The sequence below is a fragment of the Chinchilla lanigera genome, unplaced genomic scaffold (genome assembly GCF_000276665.1).
Source record: "Chinchilla lanigera isolate Chin_1 unplaced genomic scaffold, ChiLan1.0 scaffold00080, whole genome shotgun sequence".
NCBI classification, from domain to species: Eukaryota; Metazoa; Chordata; class Mammalia; order Rodentia; family Chinchillidae; genus Chinchilla; species Chinchilla lanigera.
In genome coordinates this window covers 7249077-7276253 of record NW_004955481.1, presented here as the reverse complement: position 1 = coordinate 7276253, position 27177 = coordinate 7249077, and the positions used below count along the sequence as shown (strand labels likewise).

The window sequence follows — 27177 nt, the reverse complement described above, 5'->3', positions numbered from 1 at the left end:
AGAAAGGTTAAGGAAGAACCACTGGACTAGAAGGACCGGTGCCAACCACGATTCTGTGTTTCATGAATCCTTGTCCGGCCCCACTCTTTCCCATCTCCTGCCCACCCTGCCCCAGCTGTGCAAATGAGCTCCCACACCTGCCCTTCAGGCCACTTCAGGAACACCCACTGGCTTAAAAAAAATCTTTAATGGAATCTGTGCTCAAATAATATGTTACAACAAAAATATACAGAATGTACACAATACAAAAATATTTAGAAACCAACGTGGTGGCTTGTGTTTTCTTCTTTCCGTTCTTCCCCGCCCGCCCACTCACCCACTTATTCAAGACCTCCAGAGGCAGTTCATGGTTGGGCGCCATGTTTAAGGCAGAGGAGAGTCGGTGCTTTGCGGCCAGCCCTGGGCGCAACAGGAAGGATGCCGGAAAGGGCTTCCGCTGCGCCCGGCAATCTGCATTACCTGCAAACTGAATTGGACGCTGGAGGGAGAGCTCGGTTTGGTTGGCATTGGTTCCCTTAATGCTCTGGGCAAGAATGGCTCTCAGGGAAATTGAGAGTCCCATTAGCTGCCGAAAGAGCCTCATTAGGGAGCTTTCCCTAATTAAAAAATGAATGATGAATGGTGTCATTAAAACAAAATTTCTCCTTTGAAGGCCTGTTTTCTTTTCCTCAGTGTCTGCAATTCCTCTCCCGTTTAACAAGCAAACGAGTCTATGGCTGGTGTGTGGGAAATCCCCGGGCTTTCAATTTCTCTGTCTTGAATTTCTGTGTCTTGAAAGGCTGACGGAAGAGTGACACCGTCCTCTGCTTCGCAGCGTCCTGTCTGGCAGGCACATTGGAGAGGGAGGAGGGAGGGAAGGCAGGAGGCTGAGGCCACGTGGGCAAGTGCTGCTGGGAGGGTGGGGTGAGCCAGGAGCAAGGGGACCTGCTGAAAAGGCCAGAGGCCAAAAACTAAACCTTTCTGCGTCCTGTGAAATGATCCTCGTCCCTGCTCTGTGTCCCTGCTTGGGAGCCACGGCTGAGAGAAGGTGGTGGAGGAGGGTATGCTGCCAGCAGCTTGGGGCTGGCGGCCTGAGGGGTGGATAAGACTCCCTCCAAGTGTCACAGACCTCAGAGGACAGACTTGTAGAATCCTGCCTCAGGTGGCCCTTCTAGTAACAAGCTTGCGTCTGGAGACATGAAGGAACTGGTGCTTCTCTGAGGGCTTTCTAGAACCTTCCTTTGCCTTCTCGCCCCTTTCCAGCCGCCTCTGTTCTGGTGGGGGAAGCCACGGTTCAGAGGCCATGGAGTCCTGTTCCCTCTCAGTCCTCCCGGGCCTGCTCTCCTCAGCCTCCCTTCCTGGCTCTGAGTCCTCTCTGAAGAAGCCTCCTCTGACGCCTACACATCGCTCAGCAGGGCAGAGACCCGCAGGCAGGGCACAGACAAGAGGCTCCAGGCCGAGGCAACTCAGCCAGAGACCTGGGCCACGCTGCCTCAGCTGACACACCTCATCACAGCACGGGCACAAGCGCAACAGGATCTTAGGAGCCACATGTGGGGAACAAACACCGTCTAGTTAGTGCTGGGCAAGTCTGAGGAAGGCCTTGGCAGTGACTGGGTGTATTCCCGGGAGAGAGACTTTGCCCATTTCCGCATAATCACTGGGACAGGAAGCCACAGTGGCCCAAGACCCCCAAATGCTTGGCGTGGCTGACTCTCAACCTCTCCACGCACAAGGGCTCTGCTGGGCACAAGATCGGGGGCAGTACCCACACTCCTGCCCTTGCTCCTGCATGACCCCAGCCGCTCTGCCGCCTCGGCCTGAGGCTGTCAGGGGTTGAGAGTTCCAAAAGCAGTACAAAGGGATTGGCATTTTGTCAAAGGTCAGGCACCTCCTGCTGGTATAATTCTGGGTTTTGCCATCCCTGCAGGGGCAGAGGCAGCTGGTGCCCCGCTGGGAGGCAGACTCCTGTCCTGGCACCTGGGGCTGCTGGGATGTAGGTAGAAGGAGTTCATTCTCTCAATCTCATTCTCCCGCTGAGAGATGGAGGAGGGGGCCTGAAAACCTCCAAGTTCCCTCCCAGCTCTAAGCGTCAGAGTCTATCTACAGGCTGTCCCCATGGTGACACTCCTCTGAGCCCCTAAAGATTCTCCTCGGGAGCAAAGTTTGCTACCTAAGCTGGGATTCCTTTTGCTATAGCTTCTGGCCACCGCATCAACTCAAGTGGATACATGGCCTCGATATTCCTGCCCCAGCTTCTCTCGCACCCCAGCAGATCCCAGAAGGTTTCTTCTCCCTCACCGCCAAGGTTTCTTCTAACCAGGTAAAGGAGGACATATTTGGAAAGGAAGGCATCTCAGAAGAAAAAAATAGAATGTGACTGTGAGTTTCGGTTCGACATTCCAGGGTCCCCGGGAGGGGCCTGAGGTCTCCCTCCAGTGTGGACCGTTCTTCCTGCTCACCAGTGACGCTTGGGAAGGTGTCCAGAAGGGAAAGGCGACAGGAACAAGGCGGGTGAATGCTGGTAAAACCAAGGACACTCAGCAACCAGGCCACAGCCCAGCGCCTCTCCCCTTCCTCGCGCCTTCTCTCTTACACAGACGCCCCACATACCCACGGCTCCACACACTTCACACTGTCACACACACACACACACACACACACACACACACACACTCCGTCTCCATTCCCAAAAGAGAGGCACAAAATAGGTCCAGGGCAGTGGAAGGGACAGAAAAGAGCTGGAAGTCAAGGCAGGGCTCGGAGGCTGGCGTGCTGGTGTGAGACGTCAGCGTTCTGGGTGAGAGGGAGGCAAAAGTCTAAGGGTGGGTGGTCCTGTGCCTTTCGCAGGGTGGAAGGTGGGTGAAGTTTATTCCCCCAGCTTAGGTTCCTGTCACTGGTCACTTAGGGCAAGAGAGGGGCCTGGGGCCTGGAGCCTACGGCATCTCCTGTTCTCCCCAGCGCAGGCCTGAGCGGCTGTGACCCAGCGCTCACTGGCAGGGCCAGGAGCTCACCCTGGACTCCCCCACCCCAGAGCCCCAGGCCCGAGCTGTGGCGGGAACGCCGCGGGGCCTGCCCCGTCCCTGGGCTGGGGAAGGCCTGCCTGGCCACGGTGTCCCACACGCCTTCCCTATGTCTCTGAGGGGCTCCAGGTGGAGGGTGAGTGAGAAGCTGCCGCTCAGTCTGTGGCAGGGAGCAGGGAGCCTGGGCACCTGGGGGAACGAGCCCAGCCACGGGGATGGCCACTCTCACTCCCCAGCCTTCAGACGGGCCCGACCTCATCAGAACAGCCTGGAAAAGTCACAGCAGCCATATCCAGCTTCTCCACCAGTGCCTTTCAGAAAAAGCCTCCACCATCTGTCCAAATCTAGACCCCAGTGTCACAGCGGCCCGGAGTCTCCAGCCTCTCCTCCCTGGCCTCATCGAGCCGGCAACGAGAAGAAGATGCAGGTGTCCCCTCTGGACACCGCTTTTCCCTCCCCTCCTCGCCTCGTCCTTCAGCCCCCTAGGGGGGCGGAGGCAGCTTCAAGTCCAGCAGGGTGTAGGCAAAGATGTTCCAGAAGACGGCGAACAGCACGAAGATGGTGTACATGGCCACAAAGATCCACCACAGCGACTGGTCCTGCAGCCTCTGCTCGTAGTTCCTCAGGACCACCACGCCCAGGGTGATGCCCACAGCCACGCCTCCCAAGTGTGCCACGAAGCTGGGGTGAGGACACGGCGGGTAAGCCGACGGGTGGAAGCGCAGCCACACAGCCCGCCCGAACTCCATGCTCACTGCAAGGGACGAAGTGCAGAGAAGTCACAGGGGCCCCGGGCCGAGGCACCGCAGCCACCCATTCATTCACTTGCTGTCACAAGGCCAAGTGCCACGCAGGCACTGAGACACGGTGACCAAAGAGGCTGATCACACTTCTCCCAGCGCTTACAGGGTCTGGCAGAGAACCAGCGGACAATTACATCCTGAAAGCAATTTCATTAGAAGACACTTCTATGGGGGCGGGGGAATAAGCGATGTCAAATCAATGCCAGGCACAAGGAGGGGGGTTCCTTGTCTGCAGAGTCCGGCAGGCCCTGCAACAGGAGCAGTCTTACCATGAGGAGACCATGAGAAGCACAGTCACCTCTGGAGTCATGCTAAGTCCCAGGGACTCAGTTTCCCTGTGTGTCTACTGGTATAAAGCCTCAGCTTCAGGGTACCAGGCTGCACCGGTGGAACGTTATTACTAATGTCAATGTGTCCCACGCTTGGCAGTCTATAGTATTTTTAGACCTGATCGCAGAACCAGTGCTGATGTGGTTGGAAGCGGGGATGGGGAGACAAGAGCAAGGAAGGAGTGGAAATAAATGGTCCCAACTTTTCCTTTACCCCAACAAGTTTCTGGAAATTCTCCCTTCACTTTTTTTTTTTTTTTTTTTTTTTTTTTTTTTTTTTGTCTTTTTGAGCCAGGGTCTCGCTATGCAGTTCAGGCTGGCCTTGAGCTCACTTTGTAGCCCAGGCTGGCCTCGAACTTGCAACGATCCTCCTGCCTCAGCCTCCCAAGTGCTGGGATCACAGGCGTGTGCCACCACACCCGGCTCCCTTCACCAATTTGAAGAGGCCACCACTTGCTCTCCAATCCCTCCTTTGATGAACTTTTGGGGTTGGTCAATCAAATGGAGATGAGGTCTCCCCGCAACCGCTTCAGTGGGGCTGGGACTTGAAGCCAGGGGTGGTCCACCAGGGATATAGTCTCCTGAAGGGGTGGGTACTGATGGCTGTGCTATCTTACCTTCTTTTTTTAATTTTTTTCGTACCAGGAATCAAACTCAGGACCTCGCGTCTGCCAGGCAAGCACTTGTCCACTGAACTATATCCCCGGCCCTATCTTACTTCCTAATACCAAAGGAATACTGAAAGAACTTTCTTTTTGAGGCAAGATCTCCTATGTAGTCCAAGCTGGCTTGGAACTCACTAGGTAGCCCAGGCTGGCCTTGAACCTGTGAGGATCCTCCTGGCTCTGTCTCCCCAGTGCTGGGATTACAGGTGTGCACCACCACACCCAGCTGAAGGGACATATTCTTATCCCCATTTTATAGATGAGGAGACCAAGACAAAGCTGACCAATGGAATCAGGGCCCGTTCAGGAGCATGCTATACTTGTTTGGTAACTACTGAACCCATCAATGTGCCTCTCTGCACTCTAACCACCCCAAGGGTGCCAGAACTCACAGGGACCTTCATTCCCCTCAGGACTGTCGGACCCTCTGCACTGGGCCCTGCAACTCCAAGGACGGCCGACAGAGGGCGGGCAAGGAGCAGCCAGGGACCGAAGCTCAGCTCTCCCCAGCCCTGCCCCACTCCCAGCACACTTCTGGCCTCTGCATATCCAGCAGGTCCAGGGGTCAATGAAGGCTTGAAAGACAACGGTTCCCAATTCCAACAGCATTTTAGTTTTCATGGTGCCTAGAGTTGGATTTTTATAAACAGTGAGGCTGCTACTTCTCCCTTCTTCCTCCAAAGCAGAGTCTGAGCATATACGGAGGCTATGCCCACCCCAACCCCCAGCTCCTACCCCTGCTTCCCTGGCTCAGAGTCCATGGTTTTAAGGCTGGACAGTCTTCTCTGAGATTATTACAGACAGCTAAATTAGGTAGAACATTACAGGCACTCAGACAGGGCAGAGGATGAGAATACAGCACAGCTGTGGCTGGAGGCGCATCTGAAGAAGATTAAAGTCACAAGGCCCAGCTTTACAGACTTCCCGAGGGATAAACGGAGCTTGAGATCATTCGTACCACCCTTTTTTTTTTTTTTTTTTTCTTTTTGAGAGTCTTTCTGAACTCTCGCTATGGAGTTCAGACTGGCCTTGAGCTCACTTTGTAGCCCAGGCTGGTCTCAAACTCGCAACGATCCTCCTGCTTCAGCCTCCCGAGTGCCACCACACCCAGCAACAAGTTTTCTTGAGCTGAGTGTTTTCCTTTCTTTTTATGAGTGCTTTTTTTGTTTACATGTGTTATGTCCTCAAAAAGATGAAGAAGGCTAAAGAAGCAATGTAGGGGCTGACAAGCGCAAGGTCCTGAGTTTGATTCCAGGTAGCAAAAAAAAAAAAAAAAAAGCAGCAGTGCAGGGGGCAGGCTTTTCCACAACACCCCCACCTTGCTGAATGTTGAGGATATGCCTCATTTTTTTTTTTTTCTTGGCTAGAAGCCCCTGAAAGGCAAGGACGGGGCCATCTCTGTATCCTGGGACCTGGCACCAGCTTCCTTCCCCGCCTGCCCGTGAGTACTTACTACAGATCAAGGCCACAGCCATCCGCAGCAGCTTGAACTGACACTTCATGCCCGACCAGTTCTAGAGAAAAAGGAAGGAGTTTTGTTAGTTGGAGATCGGGGCCGGGTGTGGCTCAGTCACAGAGCACACCAGCAAGACTTGGAGGTTTGGGGCAATGGTGAATGTATTCTTGTAAAAACCTTTGCATTCCACTGACATAAGCGGAGAATCTAGATCTCGGAAGATGGGAGTCCCCCACTCCACCCCAAAGGGAGCACCAGGAGCCATCCACGCCTCAGGCGCTGCATCCCATGGTTGACAAAGGATGCTGGGCTGCACACCACCCAACCTCTGCGCAGAGCCATCAGGTGATAAAAGAACTCAGCGGCCTGCCAGTGAGGGTGGAACGTGGAAACCTGGAGCTACCAGCCCGAAGAGGAAGGGGGGTCGAGTTCATTGTTACCAATGTCAAGTCAATACCAGGAAAGGCCACACATTCAGTGAAAACTGCAAGCCCAAGACTCCACGGATTAAAAACTTGAGAGGTTTTTTTTTAAAGCTGCATTTCTAATAAGTAGAACTGTCCAAAGATGGAATGACCCATAGTGGCGGCGGCCGGGGGTGGGTGTGTGGGGCGTCGGTCCTGAGTTTCCTGTCACTGAGGTTCCAGACAGGGACTTTACATTGCTCAAAGAGAATGCTCTAGAGGAGGATCAGGCCTCAGGAAGGGGGTGGGCCAGATGGCCTTCAAACAAATCCCCCCGCCCCCTGAGAATCTCTGAAAACTCTGAACCTCCAAAGCACATAGACAGGGTACGATTATTCACCTTACAAAAGCATTTTTCACTTTACAAAAGACCTCACCACAGGGCTCCTTTGAGGAGCGCTCCGCGGTGCATTCAAAGGCCTGTTCCCTTTGCACGGCTGCGCATGCGCCCACTCTCAGACGCCAGCTTGGGGTCTTCCCGGAACACACCAGCTTCAGGGAAGGAGGCAACGGGGCAGAGCCAGGGGACTTCTGTTCCCGCTCTCCACCCAGTCCGCCCTCTCTGGCTGCCCAGGCCCCGCTCCAGGGCACATCTCGCACTCCTTGGAGGTTGCAGCAACTTCCATTAAACTTTACAGCGGCCCTTAATATGGGTTCTGACAATACCGGCTGTGCAATCATCAGTGGAGTAAGCGGGACCTGGGGAAGCTGCCAGAGAGGGAGAAATCCTTGCAGCACTTGGCTTCTCGCCCGCCGCCTGCCTCCTCCCCATTCTTCCTCACTGACCCACAAGCCCTTCCTCCCCGAAGGTGAGGTGGACACATGGCCCTCCGTAGGTGAAGGTCTGACCTCTGCTTACTGCTGCGGCCGGCTCTGAGAAACAGACGGCAGAAAGCGCTGCCCGCTTCTGGCGTCTGCCCGCAGGGGGACCGTGCCAAGACACCGGGAACGAAGTGGGCGTCGGTGTCTCTGCTGGATCTGGCCCCACATCCCAGGAGCCTCCAGCCAGAGGAAGCTGTGAATCACGGGCTCTTCTCGCAGGGGACATCTGCTGCCAGGCAGCACAGGGACACCCTCCACCCACTGGGGGGAGATCCCTGCCTCTGGGGGAGGCCCTGGGAAGGGCTTGGCTACTTTAAAGTTTTTCCTGCTATTTTTTCAGCCTGTTTCTCCCTGTGATGTCCACCTTTGGGTGTCTTTCTCCCCTCCGTCCCTCTTTCTCCTTCTCTCTCTTTTGTTTTTTTGAGACAGGGTTTCACTATGCAGTTCAGGCTGGCCTTGAGCTCACTCTGTAGCCCACTTTGCAGTACAGTTTCTGATGTGCACACAGCATAATTAATTCTCTGAGTATCTGAAGACAGCGTCTCTTTCATTGTGTCCTGGGTGATATCAGGCAAAATAAGGTAGACTGTCCCAGCTACTCTCCCTCAGCTAAAGTCCTCTGCCTCCATGTCCCCGCTGGGCCCAATTTGGGATCAATTGTGTGTGTATGTGTGTGTGTGCGCGCGCGCGCGTGCATGTGTTCCTAGGGATTGAACTCAGGAAGCCTTGAGCTATACCCCCAGCCCTTTTAACTTTGAGACAAGGTCTAAATTGCACAAGCTGGGCAATCTTCCTGCCTCAGCTTCCTGAGTACCTGGGATTACACGTACATGCCTGATCTAGGATCAGTCTTTTAAAAATATTATCCATATTCTTGGTCTGGCACAGGCATCAATGGGGTGGCTGAGAATTCCCTTTTCTCTCATGTTCCCGACTGTGCATTTCGGCTAGCAATACCACCTCATCAGGTGGCTGTGAGGGTGAATTAATACCCATAAGGCACTCATTTCTGCCATATGGTGAGTATCATATGAATGTCTAGACCTAAGGCAAAGATGATGAGCCTGCCCTCCAGAGAGGCTGAAAAATTCAGGTCTCGAATGACCTTGGACGGAGCCAGGGAGCGCCTGTCTTGCCAGAGCCTTTCTCTGGCAATTCCTGCTTGGGTCCCCGTTGCTGGAGTCGGCAAGCTGACCAGTCTGACCTCTGCCCAGCACTTTAGGGAAGAAGAAGCAAGGGTCCAGAGGGCTAGATCAAGGTCACAGTGAGTTAACAGCAAGCTGACAAGGTTGCAGCGCAGTGCCACGGCTACACCCTGCACACTACACACAGGGTCCCAGTCCATCCGCCCAGCATCCCCCAAGGCTGCGTGAATGCGAGCAAAGAGCCCTTCTCCTAGCAACTGAGGGGTTAAACTAAAAAGTCCCCCTTCCCACCAGCTGCCTTATTTCCCTACCCATTATTCCCTCCAATAAAATGAGCGCAATGAAACACCAGGAGAGAAGGAAAAAAATCTCACACGCAGCCAGCACTGCTGCTGCTATAAATGTGGAAAAGCCTGCAGGCCCCCAGGGGAACACAAACCACAGGAACCTTTCGCAGGCCCTTTAATTTCTCTCCCAGAGCCTCGAAGGGTGAGATAGTAACTGAACTGCAGCAAACAAGTCGTCCAGGCAGCCTGCTCACCCAACCCGTGAGGAGCTCAGGGGCCGGGCTGGGGGCTCATCCCAGTGGCGGGAGAGCTGGCCCAGCCTGAGTCTCTGAGCTCTGTCCTCAGGGGGCTGGCAGTGGGGAACAGGCGGAAGGAAACCCAGGCAGAATTTCCGCTCCAACACAGCTTTCCATACCACCGGTAGAAACTGTCAAACGACCAAGAAAACCCAATGCGGAAAACATGAAAGCACACCATGGCTAAGTCAGGGAATGCTTATCTGCCCTACAAAAGGTTTTCCTTTAAGCCTGAACACAACTCTTTTGTACCTTTTCAGACGGCTATCTTTCCTTGGGCTCTGACAATATGGTCTGAATTTGCAAAAATGTAGATCTCAAATATTTTAGGGAAACGTCTAACACTGAGACCAAATGTAAGTATATATCTTGTATGTTTAAAAATGGAGGGGGCCGGGGATATAGCTCAGCGGCACAAGTGCCTGCCTGGCAAGCGCAAGGCCCTGAGTGTGATTCCCAGTACCAGAAAAAAAAAAAAAAAAAAAAGGAGCCAGGTATGGTGAAGCATGTCTGTAATCCCAGCACTCCGGGGTAGACTGAGGCAGGAGGACTGCAAATTCTAACTTACTTTAGGGAATTTAGCAAAATCCTAACTCAAAATGAAAAATAAGAAAAGGGCTGGGTTTTGCTATCTAAGTATAAAGGCCTGGGTTCAATCCCCTGAACTTCAAAAAAATAAAAAAAGAGACTCTCAACTATTGCCCCCTGCAGAAGGCAATTAATAAATTATTTAAGTAGTTGGATATTTAAAATAAGAGGTCTTGACCATAGGTTTTCTTCTGGGCAGATCTTTTGCCAAAATATTTTTTGAATTTAATTCTTTGATGTATTTGTTTGTTTGTTTGTTTGTTTGTTTTTCTGGTACCAGGAATCAAACTCACGACCTTGTGCTTGCCGGGCAGGCGCTGTGCCACTGACCTAAATCCCCAGCCCCTTAATTCTTTTATGTAAATTGTAAGTGGCTTTTTTTTGGTACTGGGAATCGAACTCAGCACCTTGCGCTTGCCAGGCAGATGCTTGTGCCACTGAGTTATATCCCTGGCCCCATCAATTATAAGTGTTTTGAAGCTCAAGGTACTTTTTTGTTTGTTTTTTTAAGACAGAGTCTCACTATGTAGTTCAGGCTGGCCTTGAGCTCACGTTATAGCCCAGGATGGTCTCGAATTCACAACAATCCTCCTGCCTCAGCCTCCCAAGTGCTGGGATTACAGGCATGCGCCACCACACCTGGCTCAAAGTCAGATTTTCTGACTGTCATGTCCATTCCTTTTCCGCCTTCTTTTCCAATGAGGTACAAACACACACCCTCCAAATCTCCACTGTGGATTGAGAAACAATAGCATATTGATTAAGTTGAACCATATGAAATCACCAATATTTATTTATTTATTTTTATTTATTCATTTTTTTGTCTTTTTGAGACAGGGTCTTGCTATGCAGTTCAGGCTGGCCTTGAGCTCACTTTGTAGCCCAGGCTGGTCTCGAACTTGCAACAATCCTCCTGCCTCAGCCTCCTGAGAGCTGGGGTTACAGGTGTGCGCCACCACGCCCAGCCTGTTTCTAATATTTAAATGCTCCTGGGACAAAGAAATAGTCATTTCTTTTTTGTTTGTTTGTTTTTCCGGTACCGGGAATCGAACTCAAGACCTTGTACTTGCCAGGCCGGCGCTGTGCCGCTGAGCTAAATCCCCAGCCCAGAAATAGTCATTTCAAATAGGTTGGCCCAGTGCATCTCTGACTTAATTTGGGTAAAGGTAGCTCCCTGACAAAGGGAAAATGACCTTGTTAGCAAGAAAACTAAGGGTTCAGCCAGGAGTGGTGGCGCACACCTATAATCCCAGCACTTAGGAGGCTGAGGCAGGAGGACTGCCTAGAGTTCAAGGCCAGCCTGGGCTACATAGTGATTTCAAAGCCAGCCTAAATTACACAGTGAGACCTTGCCTCAAAAAAGCAAAAACAAAACACAATAAAAGCAACCCCTACAAAATGGAATCTATAAAGTTTTAAAAAAGGAAAGAAAAGTAAGGTTTTCTGTACCATCAGTAAGCACTGTACCACTTTCTATTTCTTCCTTTTTTTTTGGTCTTTTTGAGACAGGGTCTCACTATGCAGTTCAGGCTGGCCTTGAGCTCACTTTGTAGCTCAGGCTGGTCTCCAACTCACAAAGATCCTCCTGCCTCAGCCTCCCGAGTGCTGGGATTACAGGTGCATGCCACCATGTCCAGCATGTACCACTTTCTAGTGAAGGCTATGCCCACGTCATAAGGGCAAAGCTCCCAGCTGGCCGGGATGGCCACCTGCTGCTGAGACTGCTCATCATCACAGCCACAGGCCACGGGCCGCCTGCCACAAAGCAGCGTAAACCGTAACCAAACAGCCCCCATAGCTCCCCGGACCCAGGCCCTGCCAGTGGTCCTGGGGTGGGCTGTCCCCACCGTGGAGTCCGCGGGGACGCTGGGGCTGCCTCCCACGAGCTGGGGAGGGACAGGAGTGGGGCACCTTGGTGAACTCCGACTTGTTTCCTCCTCAGCTGTGCCTGCCGCCCCCCGCCCACAGCCACATCCGCACCTGGTGGGGGCAGAGGGGGGGGTCAGCAGTGCCACCAGGAATTGGGGCAGGGGGCGGGAGAGCAGAGGCGGCAGAATTCAGAGGAGAAGCTGTGTCTGGGGAAAGACGTGGCACTGATACAGAATGACCCACTTAAAAGGGCCATGTGAGGCAGCCCCGTGTGCTCGGGTGTCACTGTGTGTGTGTGTGTGTGTGTGTGTGTGTAAAACACCGAGCACGAACACACGCTTTACTCCCGCAGTCACACACGCTTCCCAGCACCTGCAGTGTCTCCAGCTGCTCACTGGATTGAGGCCAGGAGCAAGCAGGACCACTCAGCGTCCGTCTGTCTGTCTCTCCTTCCCTCTCTCTGACAATTTGCCAGGGAGACGCTGGGGAAGAGAAGAGCGGTGGTGCTGGGGGTGGGGCACATGCGAATGGGCTGAAGCAAGAAGAAAACAGAGGAGAACCCAGGAACTCCCGGCACCGCTGGAACCAGCGTTGTGCAGGGCACGAGGGGAAAAACGGGTGGAGGAGCAGGCGGGGTGAGGGAGGCCCCCAAGGCAGTGCCCTGGACTTTGGCCCACGCTTCCTTCCTTCCTTCCCTCCTCCATTCCTTCCCTCACCCAACTGTGGTGGGCACATTTAGCATGAGCCCCGCCCGTGCCAGGCACAGAGGAAACAGACACATACAGCCTGGCGGCTCCCGGGCTGGTGCGATGTGAGGCAAGGCCTCCACACCCAGACTTCCTCCAAAACGGGCTCTGACATCCTCTACTGTACCAGACTCATCCCTTGCCTGCAAGGTTTTGTCTAGTCCGACCTCCTCCTGGCCTTTCCCATGACCAAGGAATGAAGTGGAGATTTTCACTTTGTCTCACTGACTGCACATTATTCCATTTCGCAGGTGCAGAAGTGGGGCCCACAGCGGCGAAGGAGCGTGCTTCAGGTCACCCTTTAGAAAGTGGCTGGGAGTCAGATCTCAGCTGCCCGGCTCTGTGGCCAGAGCTCTTAATTATCCCACCGTGTTGCCTTTCAGGAAAAGGCAAAGGAGAGCGTGGGGGACAGAACGGCGTCTGTCATGGGCAGGGCCGGCGCAGGGGACTAACACTGGGATGGTTGTCAGGAGGTGTTGCTTCGCCAAGTCCCAGTTTTGCAAACAACCTGACCGTGAGGTTGGACAAATCACTTAACCTCTCAGCGCCTCTTTCTCTATCGGGGAATTTTGGTGAGATAATCTCTGAGGTCCTTTTATTTTGAACAATTCTGACAAATAAGGAATCCCAACCATCACACATACTAGTGGCCATATTTAACACCTTTTAAAGGGAAGACGTAGGGTAGAGAGACGGGCCTATCCACAGGCCAAGCCCCGACTGGGAGGGATCCGGCTGAAACTGGCTGCAGAGGAAGAGCAGTGGGTGGAAGGCCTGTTGCCCTCTGGTGGACTAACGCCCAGGCTGGCAATACAGAGGCGGGGCAAGGAGGATGCACGGGGAACAGAGGGGCGGCTCACCATGACGATATTGGCCAGATGGGCAGAGACGAGAGCATAAACTCCTCCAGAAGAGCCCACGACGGGTGCGGTCATGTCTGCCACTGACACAGCCAAGGACCCTGGTACAGAAAGAGAGAATCCTCAGGAATGCGGGACTTGGCTGACCACCCTGCCTCAGCCTTGGATTCTACTGTCTGGGTAGGAAGATGTCATCTCGGAACTTCCTGTGGACCTCCCGGAGGACCCCTCTATGGCTGAAAGAGCCTCTTGATTCTGCCATCTCATTTTACAGATGGGAAAAGAAGGCAAGTGACTGCCCAGGGTGGGTCTCAGACGAAGACCCACGTCATCTTCTCGTCCCCACCTCTGCCTGACGCAGGGCTACTGCAAAATCTGGAGCAGCAGCAAGAAGAGTAGCCCAGCCAAATCCAGTGTTCTTGACCAAAGCCCACGCTCTCAGCCTTAGCGACGGCCACTGCCCAAGCTGGGTCCAGGTCTCCTCTGCTTAGCCACATCGAGAAATCTGTTTAGCATCACTCTGAGCCTCCCCAAGCTGAGATAAATCACAAAAGGCCAACAGAATCTCCTAGGAAAAACGTCCCCACAGAGAGAGAGATGACATCACACCGTCTGGGGGGAAGGGTGGCCCACGGCTCCTGGTCTGGGAGATGACAAACTTCTGTCCTGGGAAGGAAGCTGGGCAGAGAGAGGCGGAAAACGTATTGTTCTGGTCTCATCTCAGTGTGATCAATGCTTTGGCTTCTGGGGAAAGACACAGGAGACTAAAAATAACTGGGAGGTACAGCCCAGGGCGCAGAGGATGAGCGGTGGCTGGGCTGGGTGAGTGTGCGGAGGCCACCGCCGGAAAATGCCCGCAGGCTCCTGAGCCAATTAGCCCCTGGAGAGCAAAGCACAGGTGGAGACCCAGGGTCTGCCGCTTGCTGGGCTGGGGGCCTCACACCTCGGGAGGGACAGGGGACACAGGCTCCTGGCCCACAGCATCACAGGTCATTGGCCTCTCCCTGGCTGCTACCTCAAGGTGCCTGCCTTACTGTGCTCCTTGAAGAAGAGCAGTTCTTGGTCTCGTGGGAGATGCAGTCTCTCAGGAAATAACCCCAAACTGTCACCACTGAGGACTCCCAAGGCCTTCTCCCCACCCAGGGCAACTATAAATCTTTCTTCCCCTCTTTCATGCCTTCCTTCTGGCTTTAATTAGGTATTGATCTATTGTCAGATAACTTTCTTTTCTCCTTCTTTTCCTTTTTTATGGCCTAGCCATGGGGTCAGCCATATATAACAGAAAGGGGGGAAAAAAAATCCCAGGGTGCAAACAAACAGGCTGCGGGATCTGCATGACAAAGGATTCCCACGCTCTCCTGGCGCTGTCTGCGAAGGCTGCATTGCAGGGCTGCGGGCTGCCTGCCCGAGTGGCTCCTCATTAATTACCGCTTGGGCAGAAGAGGCCCCAGCCTCCCTGGCCTGGCCTCTTGCCTCGTAGGATCCACCCCAGCAGGATCCACCAGGGCAGAGAGGCGCAGGGCAGCCTCAGGCAGGGAAAGGCCCCCGCCAGGGTCAAGCCTGCCCCTCACTGACCTACCCCTCACCCTCCCGAGGTCTGGAGTCTTAACCCCAGGGCCAGGGGCCAGTTGGGGCTGTAGCAGGAGTATGGGAGGCGGGCGTGGCTGGCTAGTTGTGCGGCCTTGGGCACAGCCCCTGAATTCTTCAGGTTTCGGTTCCTGCAGTTCAGCTGGGTCCTGGAGAGCTGGGTGGGACCAAAGAGGAACACAGGAATACGGGTAGGTAAATACGGTAACGAAGGCCAGCCTGGGGCAAGACCACAGCCAGGCAGGATTCCCCTACAAGCTGCTACAAAACTCATGGATGACACGTTCAGAAGGCCAGTGGGGACTCCGTGAGCACTGTGGGGATACTGGACTGGGAGAGAACAGCAAACCTAAGTGACAAATCACCTCCACACAGCAACGGGTGGGCTGGTTCTAGTTGGGGCTACGTGTTGCCCAAAAAACATTCCAACAGGCAGATAAACCAGTGACTTTGTCATAAGAGACATTTGTAATAATATTAGCTTGGCAAATTTTAAGGCAGATGTTCTCCAACATCTCCCTTGGCCATTAGGGATAAAAAAAAAAAAATCCAAATAAAAATTGCTAGAACATCTGCCTTTAAGCAATGTAACATTAATTATTCATGTATTCTTTTATTTTTTGAGACAGGGTCTTGCTATTCAGGCTGGCCTCAAACTCATGGCAATCCTCCTGCCTCAGCCTCCCAAGTGCTGGGGTCATAGGCACGCACCACCACATCTGGCACTACGCCTCATTTTCTGTGTCTGTAGCAGGCGGAAAGTAGTAGCATCCACCTCGTAGGGGAGCTGTGAGGATTAACTATGGCCACACATGGTAGGTTCTGGCTGTCTATACATGGGCTTCCCTCTCTCAGGAAGGATGCAGAGGGGAGGAGTGAGGCAGTTAGAAAGATCGATCAACTCAATCCTGCAGATCGATGACCCCATATGTGGTGACCAGAGTGCCCTCTGGTCTGAGGTGACGGCTCAGGCAGAACAGGCCACACCCTTGGCTCAATGTCACAGTGCCCACCCTCACATTCATCTGACACCCCTGCTTGGGCCTACGTGTCTCCCTACCCCGCACTGGCATCACCAGGAAGCAACGTCTGCACCGTCTCCCCACTGTGTGTCATCTGTTTTGGGTGAGATCTGAGTCACTGTGAATCTTACTTCTGTCTTCCAGGTTACTGGCTTCCCGTTTAATTGACTGCTAACTGAGAGTGTTACGAGCGTCGTCCCTGTTCCTCGCCATTGAACATCTGGGACTCTGGGTATCTAGGACCACAAACTGCAGCCGCAGATCCTCCCCCACCAGATGGCAGGTCTAGGGCTTGTGAGGTGGCTGAGCAAGTCTGATACACAGAGGTGCTTGTTAGACCTTTGCGAGGGTCGTGGTAGGTGCTGGATTCTGGGAGAGGACTTTGGGTGCTGTCCAAGGTCCAAGGTGCTGGCCATACAGAGGATCAAGGCAGCCGGTGCCGGGGGAATCTCCCGGGCTGAGTCCCCGTGCATGGGGTGGGACCCTTTCTCTTCCATTGCTGAAACCACTGCAGTCACCTCCAAGGGTCCCTGCCTGCTCGTTTACCAGGCTGAAGCTGCCCTGCTCCCCTGATGACAACCTTAATGCCACTCAGAAAGGATTAAGATCTTACTTAAACATACACACAAAGCTCCCTCGGGCACAGCTGTCTGCTGAAGAGCTGAAGCGGCAAACCTTGTTTAAAAAGCCAGCAATAAAGTTGGAAACCTCAGAAGGGATCTCTCTGTGTTCAGAAGCCAAGTTTGTGAGACTTGGTGCAGAAATCTGCTCCGCACACCCCCACGCCCAAGACAGGCAGAGACCCCTGGCTCCTTCAGATGCAGTGAGAGGCCACCGTCTCCAAGGCCAGACTGTCCTGTCTGCGGCAGGCCAGTCAAAGGGACGGCAGCTCTTCCGAGGACAGCCAAGATCTCCTTCTGGGTTAAGTGCTGCCCTGACCAGGGAGGTGGCCCACACCTCTGCTCCTCCACATGTCTGCTGCCCCATGGTGCCCTGTCGGTCCCTTTGCAGCTTCCCTCCAAATTCTTAACAATCCTCCGGGCAGGTCTCATTAGTCCCCCCTTCAAGCTTAATGCGATCAAGAGAGAAGCGGTGATTTTCTCAAGCGCACTCAGCTACCACACAGCAGTGCGGAGACTGAAACGAGCTTGGCCAGTCTATCTGTTCCAGTCCTGTGTCTCCCCACTTGACCAGCACTCACCTCCCTCTCTGGTGGCCATCTCTTCCCGGTGTCCCTGGAGCGAGGGAGGTTTGCCGAGAGGAAGGCTACCTAGTCAGAAGCCTGGGGGATGAGGCTCTGTGTGTGCCCTGGGAGCCTGAGGCTGGGCCCACCTGAGGGGTCTCCCCCAGCCCAGCTTGGGAGGCTTTCCTTGGACATGGGGCCCACCTGCGTACCTGCCACAACACCAGCCACGTAGACAAGCCCGATGCGGGTGGCTCCGTGCACCATCTCCAGGGGCACCCCCACCAGCAGCTGCAGCACCACGTTGAGTCCCAGGTGTTCTATCCTGTGACAGATCACATTCATGCATTCATTCCTCCATTCACTCCACAAATACGGTGTGCCAAGATGCTGGGGATCCAGGAAAGAACAGGCCTCTGCCTCTGCCTTTGAGGAGCTCAGGGTCTGGAGGGAGGAGTGACAATGCAGACCGACCACTCTGAAAGCGCATTCCTTCCAGCCGGGGCAGGAACACGCGTACAGCGCCCGGGTGGTGACTGGCAGCACCTGCACCTGCCACTGTGAGAGGAACTAACCATAGTTAAGATCTGTGGATAAAAAAAAACCCTACGGATGAGATACAAAAGGACCACGGGCTAGGTCTCAGATGTGCCTGACCTGCTCCAGGCACCAAGCCCTGCCTACGGTCACTCTGGTTCTCTACTGTATTTGTAAGAGCTACTGACAGTGAAGGAGAAAGATGTTCTTGGAGTATGTGCGGGCGTTAAAGAGATTGCTTATGATTTAGTAATTCAGTCTTCCCTTAAGATCTCATAGGGAAGCTGGGTGTGGTGGCGCTCGCCTGCAATCCTAGCACTCAGGAGGCTGAGGCAAAAGGATCACTGTAAGTTCGAGGCCAGGCTGGTGCATATAGTGAGACTCTGTCTCAAAAACAGAAACAAAAATAAAAAGAGAGAAAGAGGTAGGGAGAGAGAGAAAGAAAGAGAGACCTCATACAGAAGCTTCTCTTCTCTGGTGTGAAAAAGGACCTGGTCCACTCCAAGACTGTCAGGGTTGGGAGAAGGATCCAGGATTTCTATCCCGTAAATGTCTTCCTTTGTACACTGCTCCTCATTTAGGGCCAGATCTTGTTGCTAAGTGTGTATGTGGGATGTTTTGCCAAGTCCACGTATTACCAGGAAAGATCGTAATGATACTATTATTCAATCAATGCGAGGCTTTCAAGTTTACAGTGCACTTCGATATCCACTATCCATCTCATTTAAACTGAGACACACATGGACAACATTCTGGAGATGGCTTTGGTTATGAAGCAACAAAGGGGTCGGCCCTGGCCTGTGTCACAGCCCTGCTCCTGGTCTGTGGGGTGCTGCCTGGAGCCCAGCTGGGTACCTGCCTACTCCAAAGGGCACTTGTGAGGCAGCTCTGGAATGCCCACCATGCTGGAGTCTACTACCCTCTCCTGATTGTGCTAGGGAAAGGACTTCATGGAGATGAGGTGCATCAGGAAATTTCTCTGGGAAGGGGCTGGGAAACAGCACCAGACTCACAGTCTCAGGGATTTGGAGGGTTTCTGGGGCCAGGCCTTCATTCTACAACCTAAGCCCTTGCGACAAGAAGAGGCCAGGAGATGCTGGCCAGCTGTCTCCCTGTGCTATCTGTCCCGTGCACCAACCAGAACCCCTTCCCTCAGAACCCAGAGCTCCACAGGTGGGTGTGATGGCATGCACCTGCAATGCTAGCCCTCTGGGTGGCTGAGGCAGGAGGATGGCAAGTTTGAGCCCAGCCTGGGCAATTTAGCAAAACCCAGTCTCAAAATAAAAAATAAAGGAGCTGGAGCTGTAGCTCAGTGTGAAGGTCCTGGGTTCAATCCCCAGCACCACACACATTAAAAAACAAAACAAAACAAAACAAAACACAAAACATAACAAAACCAGCCCTGGAGAATCCTGCCAGATTCTCTCCGGCAGACAAGGCCCCACCAGAAGCAGTCACGGAAGAAAGGCCCACGGCCACCCTGGCAGCTTTGGCTGAGGACATGTGTGTCTTACTGACTACAGACGCACGGCTGTTGTTAAGGAGGCACAGAATGGGACCAGGCGGCTTTGGAGGCCTTAGCTATTCTCTTCCTCGCTGTGTGGGCCCAGAGAGGGTCATAGGGCAACACTGGAAAGAGGGGCTGCAGCCCTCAGCCATGAACTCCCACAGGCTTGGACAGCCTGGGCAGGGAAGCCCGTTTCTGTTCTTTTCACATCTTGATTCATGAGAAGACTAAAGTGTGACGTCCCCTCACTCTGCCGCTCGGCCCCGTGCAATCAAAGCCTGGGATGCACCAGGCAACGTAAACAGCCTATCCCAGTGCCCCACCCCCACGCCAGCCCAGAGCAGAGATGTTTATCCGCAACCACTGAGCACCCTCTCCTACAGACAGGCTCCTGTGGGCCTCTCTCTGGGCCACTGGATCTTTCAGCTGAGCAACAGGAATGACAAATGATGGTGCCCTGGGACACGGTAATTCCCTTCCCATGTCCATCCCAGAGCAGGCAGCACCAGGGCCTTTCCCCAGAAGGCCTTTCCTCAGACGGCAGTGAGCACCTTCCCTCTGAGGGGCCAGGGGCAGTGTAGAAGATACCACAGAGGCTGGCGCCCGGGGTCTCTCCGTTCAAAATGCAGGGCTTCTACCATGGGAGCGTAAGCTCTGGTCAGTGGTGCTCTTCCAGGGACTCAGATCAGGGTGGCCACATGGGCAGCTAAAGAGTCCTTACCCTGTGGCAGGAGGTACCAGTGAGAACTGATTGCTCTCCAGCCCCCAAAGAGGCCACAGTTATTGGTAGAGTTCCCCACAACACCCTCATCACATATGCAGTCTTTTTTTTTTTTTTTGGTACTGGGAATTGAACTCAGGACCTTGTGCTTGCCAGGCAGGCACTTATGCCACTGAGCTATATCCCCAGCCCTCATCACATATGGAGACCACCTTGGAAGAAGGTGGTTTCAACAGATGAGTCCTTTACCTTGCTTATCGGAGTACTTACGCTCACAGTTTATGAACAGCAGATCTGGGGGCTGATCACATGTTCCTCTCTGCTTTAGCTACCAGGAAGTGCAGACCAAACGGTCAGAAAGTACAGAGAATCACATGCCTGTGTATGCTGATATTACTGCTGGCTTCCAGAATTTTCGTCTTTTCCATACACACTCAATAGCTGACTTGTATAGTTTGGTATTAGATGAGTTTCAAGCAGCCATCTCAAATTCTGTGGCAGTGGAGAAGATACTTCAGGGCCTGGGGTTGTAGCTCAGTGGTAGAGCATTTGCCCAAGCATGTGTGAGGCCTTGGGTTCAATCTCTGGCACCGCAGAAAGACAGGTACTCACCCGGCATGCATGAAGATGTACGTCAGGTAGCGCCAAGCCTGTGCTCGGAGCTGGGGGTGGTAAACCAGAGAGTTCTTCAGGTAGCGTGGATGGGTCACCTGCAGCACAAACTGACCCAGTGACACTCCATTGTAGAGGAAAAAGGCAACCTGGACAAAGTGCAGAATAAAGAAGGCCTGTTACGAGGTACAAGGCTGCCCAGGAACCCCCTCTCATGCTGACAAGCCCTGGGGACCCCGCAGAATGTTGTCATCCTTCCTTCTCAGGCGATGAAAGATACCTACAGCCAGCGCCCGGGCAGCATTCAGCCACCCTTACCCCACCGCTGTCTGATGCGATCCCAGTTCTCTGGGAGGGAGAGACAGGAGGATCACGAGTTTGAACCTGGCCTGGATGATTTAGTGACTGAGCAAGACCCTATTTCAAAAACATCAAAACGGCTGGGATGTAGCTAGCTCAGAGTGAAGACTCAGGCTCAATACCAGGCACCCCTACACACACACACACACACACACACACAAAGAAAAAAAGGAATAAGGACAGAAAAGACTGGTGAAATATATGTGCAAGTTCCCGTCTCACCCGGTTTGCAGGGTGGAGGTGAGATGCGTCAGTGAGTTCACACTGTGCTACGCTCACCACCACCCTGCCCAAGCGCCTTTGCTCCTGCAAACCTGGAAGTCTACACAGCACACACCAACTCCATTCCAGCCCCCAAGCCAGCCCCGACAACCACCATTCTCCTTTCTGTCTCCATGAATTTGACTACGTAGGGACCTCCTATCCGCAGACTTACACAGTTTCTCCTTCTGCCAATGGCTTATTTTACTTTGTATCATTTTCAAGGCTCAGCCATGTTGCAGCATGTGTCAGAATTACCTTCCTTTTAAAGGCTAAATAGTACTCCATTACACGCACCTGTCACACGCCTGCCTCTTCTCGGTCCATTGACCCTTGGGTGGCTTCTGCCTGTTGTCACTAGGAGCACGGGTGTACAAACCTCTCTGTTAACCTGCACTTTCCTTTTTTGTTTTTTGGTACCAGGAATAGAACTCAAGACCTTGCACTTGCCAGGCAGGCGCTATGCCACTGGGCTGTATCCCTGACCCCTAATCTGCACTTTCAATTCTTCTTTTTTAATAGTACTGGTGGTTGAACCTAGGGCTTTCATACTAGATACACCCCAGCCCTTTTCAAAAATTTTATTTTGAATTAAGTCACTAAATTGCCCAGGCTGGGCTTGAACTTCTGATCTTCCTGCCTCAGCATTTCAGAGTGCTGGGATTATAAGCACGCATGGCCATCCCCCGGTAACTGTTAACTTCTTATTACTTCTTGGTATTGGGCTGCTTCTAGCAGCTTCCCCTCCGTGTTCCCTTTTCCATCTGTTATAGAACCAGAGAATCACACTGCTAGAACTGTATACAAAACAAAAGCCTTGGGGGCTGGGGATATAGCTCAGTGGCATAGTGACTGCCTGGCAAGCATGAGGTTGTGAGTTCAATTCCCGGTACCACAAAAAAAAAAAAAAAAGCCTTGGGCTTTAAGCACAAGAGCTCTGAGAGAGTTATTTCAGCTATGTCAGCATTTTCCAGTTTCTTCTAGATTGGTAGTTTAAGCTTACATAGCTGAGGATCCTAAAAAACTAAAGTAATCTAGACTCAAAATCTGGGTGCTGTAGACCAAGTTGGACCAATTATTTGAATTCCCTGGTCCTCAATATTCTTATCTGGAAATGGGTAGCAATACCCAGGTTTCCAGAGTGGTCCTGAGGCTTCTAAGTGCTAAAGGTCACAGGGGGCCATCCCTGGGCCCAGTGCACATGCAGGAGGAAGTCACGATGAATGCCAGGTTGGGACCATCTGGGCCAAGCTGGGGCATCTGTACTCTCTGGCTCTCTGAGGAGCGCTCTGTCCACCTAGCCCCACACGGGCGGCCTGGCAGCAAATACAGCTCCCAAGGCAGCTCATTATTATTGGTCTTCAAATAGAAGTTAATAAATAGACCGACACACTGAGCGCTCGCAGAAGGAGTCCAAGAATATCTCAGCGAAATCGCAACTTCAGTACATACTTGGATGAAGCCATAACAACAAACATGCACTCTGGCTAGCAGACCAGATATTTCTGATTTAGCAAAAAAGAAGAAAGATGCCATGAAGCTGAACGCTCCCACCGTTTGATTAGGCAAGAACTTTACAAGACCGTGTGCAGAAGCGGTAATGAGGCCTGCGGCTTTGGAAGAGAAACAGGGAAGATTATAAAAATGCCGAAGGGAAGCCAAGCGTCCATCCGGGAGCTGGCGGTGGGGTGGGCTGCCCGGGTCCCCGGGTTGAACAGCCGAGAGGACTGCTTCCCACCACTCACGGGCACCGACACGGAAAACCGTTCCTTCAGAGTCTGTTGCCTACACAGGAGGATTTTTGGTATAATAGCAGGTACGGCTGATTCCCAAAGGGGAATACAGTTAAGATATGCCAGGCCCACTTCTACTTGTTCATAAATGCTCCCTCCCAGAGGTAGCTGCGTGATGCTTTTGTGTTCAGAAAGCACCCACGGCCTCGCAGAGGCATCCTTCCTGGGGGAGCGTGAGGCAGGGCAGCCGGAGGGCCTGGTTCAGACCAGGTCCAGGGTACAGCCTGCACTTACCTGAGGGTAAGGGAGTCCCAGGAGCCAACAGCCGCCCCCCCTTGCCCACCTGTAGATGGATGGATGAGGTTCTCAGTCTGCCTGGCTAAACCCCCAAATCAATGGACTTGCTGCACTGCTTCTGCTGCTGTCACTCTGGGTTGATTTTTTTTTTTTTCTGGTACTGGGAATCAAACTCAGGACCTTGCACTTGCCAGGCAGGCACCTGTACTGCTGAGCTATATCCCCGGCCCCAACTGCTGCCGTTGTTCTGGAGCAGGTGGCCATCCGGGACTCTGCGGCAGCAAGCATTGCTGGACATAACCATGCTTGGACTGTCTCTCTGCAGTCCTAGGTTACAACAGCTCCTGCACTCACTGTAACTGGTTTGACTTTCAAACCAGTTTGACTTGGCTATTCAAGCACCAACCGTCACCCTGTGGTGGAGAAGGTGCCCCTCTCTTCAAGATCCCTGCCATCCTCTAGGCTCCTCTCCCCAAGCCCCCCACCCCGCTCCCCTCAGGCCAGGCAGCGCCCCCCAACCCACATCCTTGCCTCCAGCAGGGTGACAGTGATCATGAACCAGGGCGGCGGGCAGCAGGTGTAGCTGTCGTAGTACCACTTGCGGTCAATCTCACGGGGCAGGGTCTCATAGGCCACGTGGCGGATCAGGCGCTGCGACAGGCTCAGGCCCTTCTCCTCCAGCAGGGCCTTGCTGCTCAGCCTGCGGTTGCCCTGCAGGATGGCCTGGCGGAAGCTGTTGGAGCGCTTGTTGCCCATCTGTGCAGACACAGCGGCGTGGGGAGAGGGTCAGAGCCGGGGCCTCGGGGAGCCCCCTCCCTCCCCAGCCACGGTGTCCCGCTGGCCAGAGCTAATCCCACATTTCCCTGTCTTCTGCAACAGTCAATAAGAAGCACCATTCCCAGCCGGGTATGGTGGCACACGCCTGTGATCTCAGCACTTGGGAGGCTGAGGCAGGAGGATCGTTGTGAGTTTGAGACCAGCCTGGGCTACAAAGTGAGCTCAAGGTCAGCCTGAACTACATAATGAGACCCTGTCTCAAAAAGACAAAAAAAAAAAAAAAAAAAGAAGCACCATTCCCTGCACTCTTAGGGTGTCAGGCAATCTAAGCACATCACAGGGTCTACTTGTTCGACTATGACACCCCCGTTCTACCAGATGGGGCGTGAAGCATAGGGAGTTTTAGAGACCAAGTTCAGAGGCACAGCCTTTGTTCCCATCCAGCTCCTTCCATCCACTCAGACATCACAATTCGCTGAGCAACTTCTAAGCGTCAGGCAGGTTACCAGACACAGCGGACACAGCAGAGCCCAGCACAGAGCAGTGGCCAGCCCTCACGGCTCGCAGTGACAGCTGCTGTGCTGGCACAGCAGGCGGGGGAGCCCAATCTGTCCACGGCCACCAGCAGCCTTCCTGGAGGAGACGTGTGCGTGAGACACACAGCAGAGGGGGTGAGGGGAGTGACAGCAGAGGGGTTGAGGGGAGTGACCGCAGACCGCAGCTTGGGAAGCCTTGCGGGGTTTGCTTAGCTGGCTCTGCAGGGAGGTGGGCCAAACCGGAAGCCAGGAGCAGGCAGGCCCGGAGTGGTGCAGAGTCGAAGCTCCGCAGGAACATGGCAGCTGGAGGGCCTGGTTCAGACCAGGCCCAGGGTACAGCCCGCACTGCAGAGCCCATCTTTCCTCCCCAGGCCCGGCTCGCCTCCCTGCCTGGCCCCAAGGCCACCCCTCTGGCAGGATGCCCCAGATGGGCCCTTGCAGCTGCCCCTCCCTCGCCCTCTCCATGCCCACAGAGGCCAGCCTGGGCTACAAAGTGAGTTCAAGGTCAACCTGAATCCTGGTCTCCAAAAGATAGATAGACAGATAGATCAACAAACAAACAAACGAATGAATAAATGAAATTTTTAAAAATCCACATCTGTCTGACTTCAGAGCCCATGATACCAATATGGAGCATTTATTTATTTAATTTAATTAAATTAATTAATTAATTTATTTATTTTTGAGACAGGTCTTGCTGTGTAGTCCAGACTGTTCTTTTTTGTTTTGTTTTGTTTTTTATCCAGGCTGTCCTTGAACTTGTGGCAATCCTCCTGCCTCAGCCTTCCAGAGTGCTGGGATGGCAGCTGTGCACCACCATGTCCAGCTTCATATGGAACATTTATGCCAATTATATAAAGCAATCTCTTCTTCTAGGCCTTGGTGAGCAAAGCCCAACCCTGATTTCAGTCCCTCACCCAGGCATCCTTGCACAGTACACAACCTGTACACCCATACAGGACAACTCTCTCTGCTTAGCTGTATGCAGTGGGTAATGAGGGAGGCCTGGGAAAAACACGGTAGCGGGCTCCGGACAAGTCTGATTTGTTCTGCTTAGGGTAGAGCATATAAGGGTCCACCAAAGATGCAGAATTTACCTGGTGGGAGAACACTAAAAGACTATAACCACCTTCGGATATAGCCTTTATCATATTTGGTGCTTGCAATAATCCTGCATGAAGTTTGGGGTTTGTTTTACAAACAAGAATGCAGGCCCAGAGGATCCATCCCAGCGAGCGGCCAGGCTGCCTGGCCGAGGCCTGAGCTCTCTGTCCTTCCCACAGCTCTCCCAGGCAGTCCCTTCCTCATCTGGCTCCAGGGCAGCGCCATCTCATGGACCAGGCCTGGGCTGGCCACCCAGCCCAGAACTGGAGCAGAGAAATCCCAACAGCAGCAAGTCACCGGCCTGCGTGAGCTCACACCGAGGAAGCAGCCCTCCGGCCCAGGCTGCCCTCGCTCCACCTGAGACCAGGCAGGCACCTGCGTTGGGGGGGCACGCAAGCCAGTGCCGGGGGTGCGGGAGCCTTGCGGGCCGAGCCATGCCTGGTTGCAGGTGGCACTGTGGCCTCCACTGCCGGCCTTGTTTTTTTTTTTTTTGGTTTTTTCTCCGGTACCGGGAACCGAACTCACGACCTTGCGCTTGCCAGGCAGGTGCTTTTGCCGCTGAGCTAAATCCCCAGCCCCCACCGCCGGCCTTGTGAACCCTGACTATCCCCGCTCTCCCTCCAGCCGCCCTGGCTGTGCGCCTCCCCTTCCAGGAGGTCTTGCTCCTCCACAGCAGCTCCAGGCACACGTGCTCTCCCTGGGCCACACGGCCCCGGCAAAAGGCTGGCACGGCAGAGGCCTGACCCCTGCCCGCCTGGGATCCGCATCACAGAGCCTGGGCAGCGCTAACGCCTCTGTGGGCGACCTGACACCAGGGCACGACCCCCACGTCACCAGCAGGGACACAAGCCAAGGCTTCTGCTCTTGCATTCAGCTTACTCTGCATTCAGCTTCTCCCAAAGTCCCATCCATGCCAAGGTGGGTAAAGTGTGCCTGCTTAACCCGACCCCATTTCAGTCCTGCCACAGTAGCTCCAAACGGCACACGCGGACCCCCAGGAGGGAGTCCTCACTCCCGGGCACAACGGGGATCCCTGAGCCCCCCACCGCCAGCCCCTCCGATGTGGGGCATCTGCCAGCAGACCCAAGGAACTCTGGCCTCTACCACGTGCTCCCCGGAAGGCCTGGCCTGGCATGACCCTAATTGCATCCTCTCCCCAGCGCCTCTTCCTGCCAGCAACCACCTCCGTACTGCCAGCCCTTCATTTTGGTGGAACTGATCCCACCCCAAGGTGGTCACTGATGGGTATGACTCAACCAACATCCCACTGACCCAATCAGGGTCAATGGAAGGAAGAAAATTCCATGCTTTGTGCAGGAGATGTCATAAGAAGAGACTCACTCTGCATGGTGTGGCCTGAGAATGTGAGGGCTGGAACAGCTGCAGCCACTTTGCTGCCACAATGGGAGGGTATGGAATTGCCAGTTACTGCTTTGAGGATAAGTGACCACTGGAGAAGCAGAATCCAGAGACAAGGAGAAACCTCAGCAGGCAGCTATCCCTGGCAGTGTTCTCTGGCTTGCTGAAGCCAGAGAAGAGGTCCTTTTGTCTAAAGCTCTTTCATGTGTCTAAACCAAAACCCCTAAGAGGTCTCTGCAGTGGCAAGGG

At 53.6% G+C, this 27177-nt stretch overlaps 1 protein-coding gene across 1 annotated transcript in view; it reads right to left on the bottom strand.

The window, feature by feature from the left end:
- Nucleotides 1-168: 168 nt before the first annotated feature.
- The window catches only part of Rhbdl3 (rhomboid, veinlet-like 3 (Drosophila)), a gene marked incomplete at its 5' end in the record, with an annotated part of 42781 nt that continues 15772 nt past the window's right edge, over nt 169-27177 (bottom strand). Inside the window, 6 exon segments of the mRNA XM_005402817.2 lie at nt 169-3756; nt 6253-6313; nt 13333-13433; nt 17337-17449; nt 20502-20650; nt 23684-23908. Coding sequence (XP_005402874.2) covers nt 3485-3756; nt 6253-6313; nt 13333-13433; nt 17337-17449; nt 20502-20650; nt 23684-23908 — 921 coding nt within the window.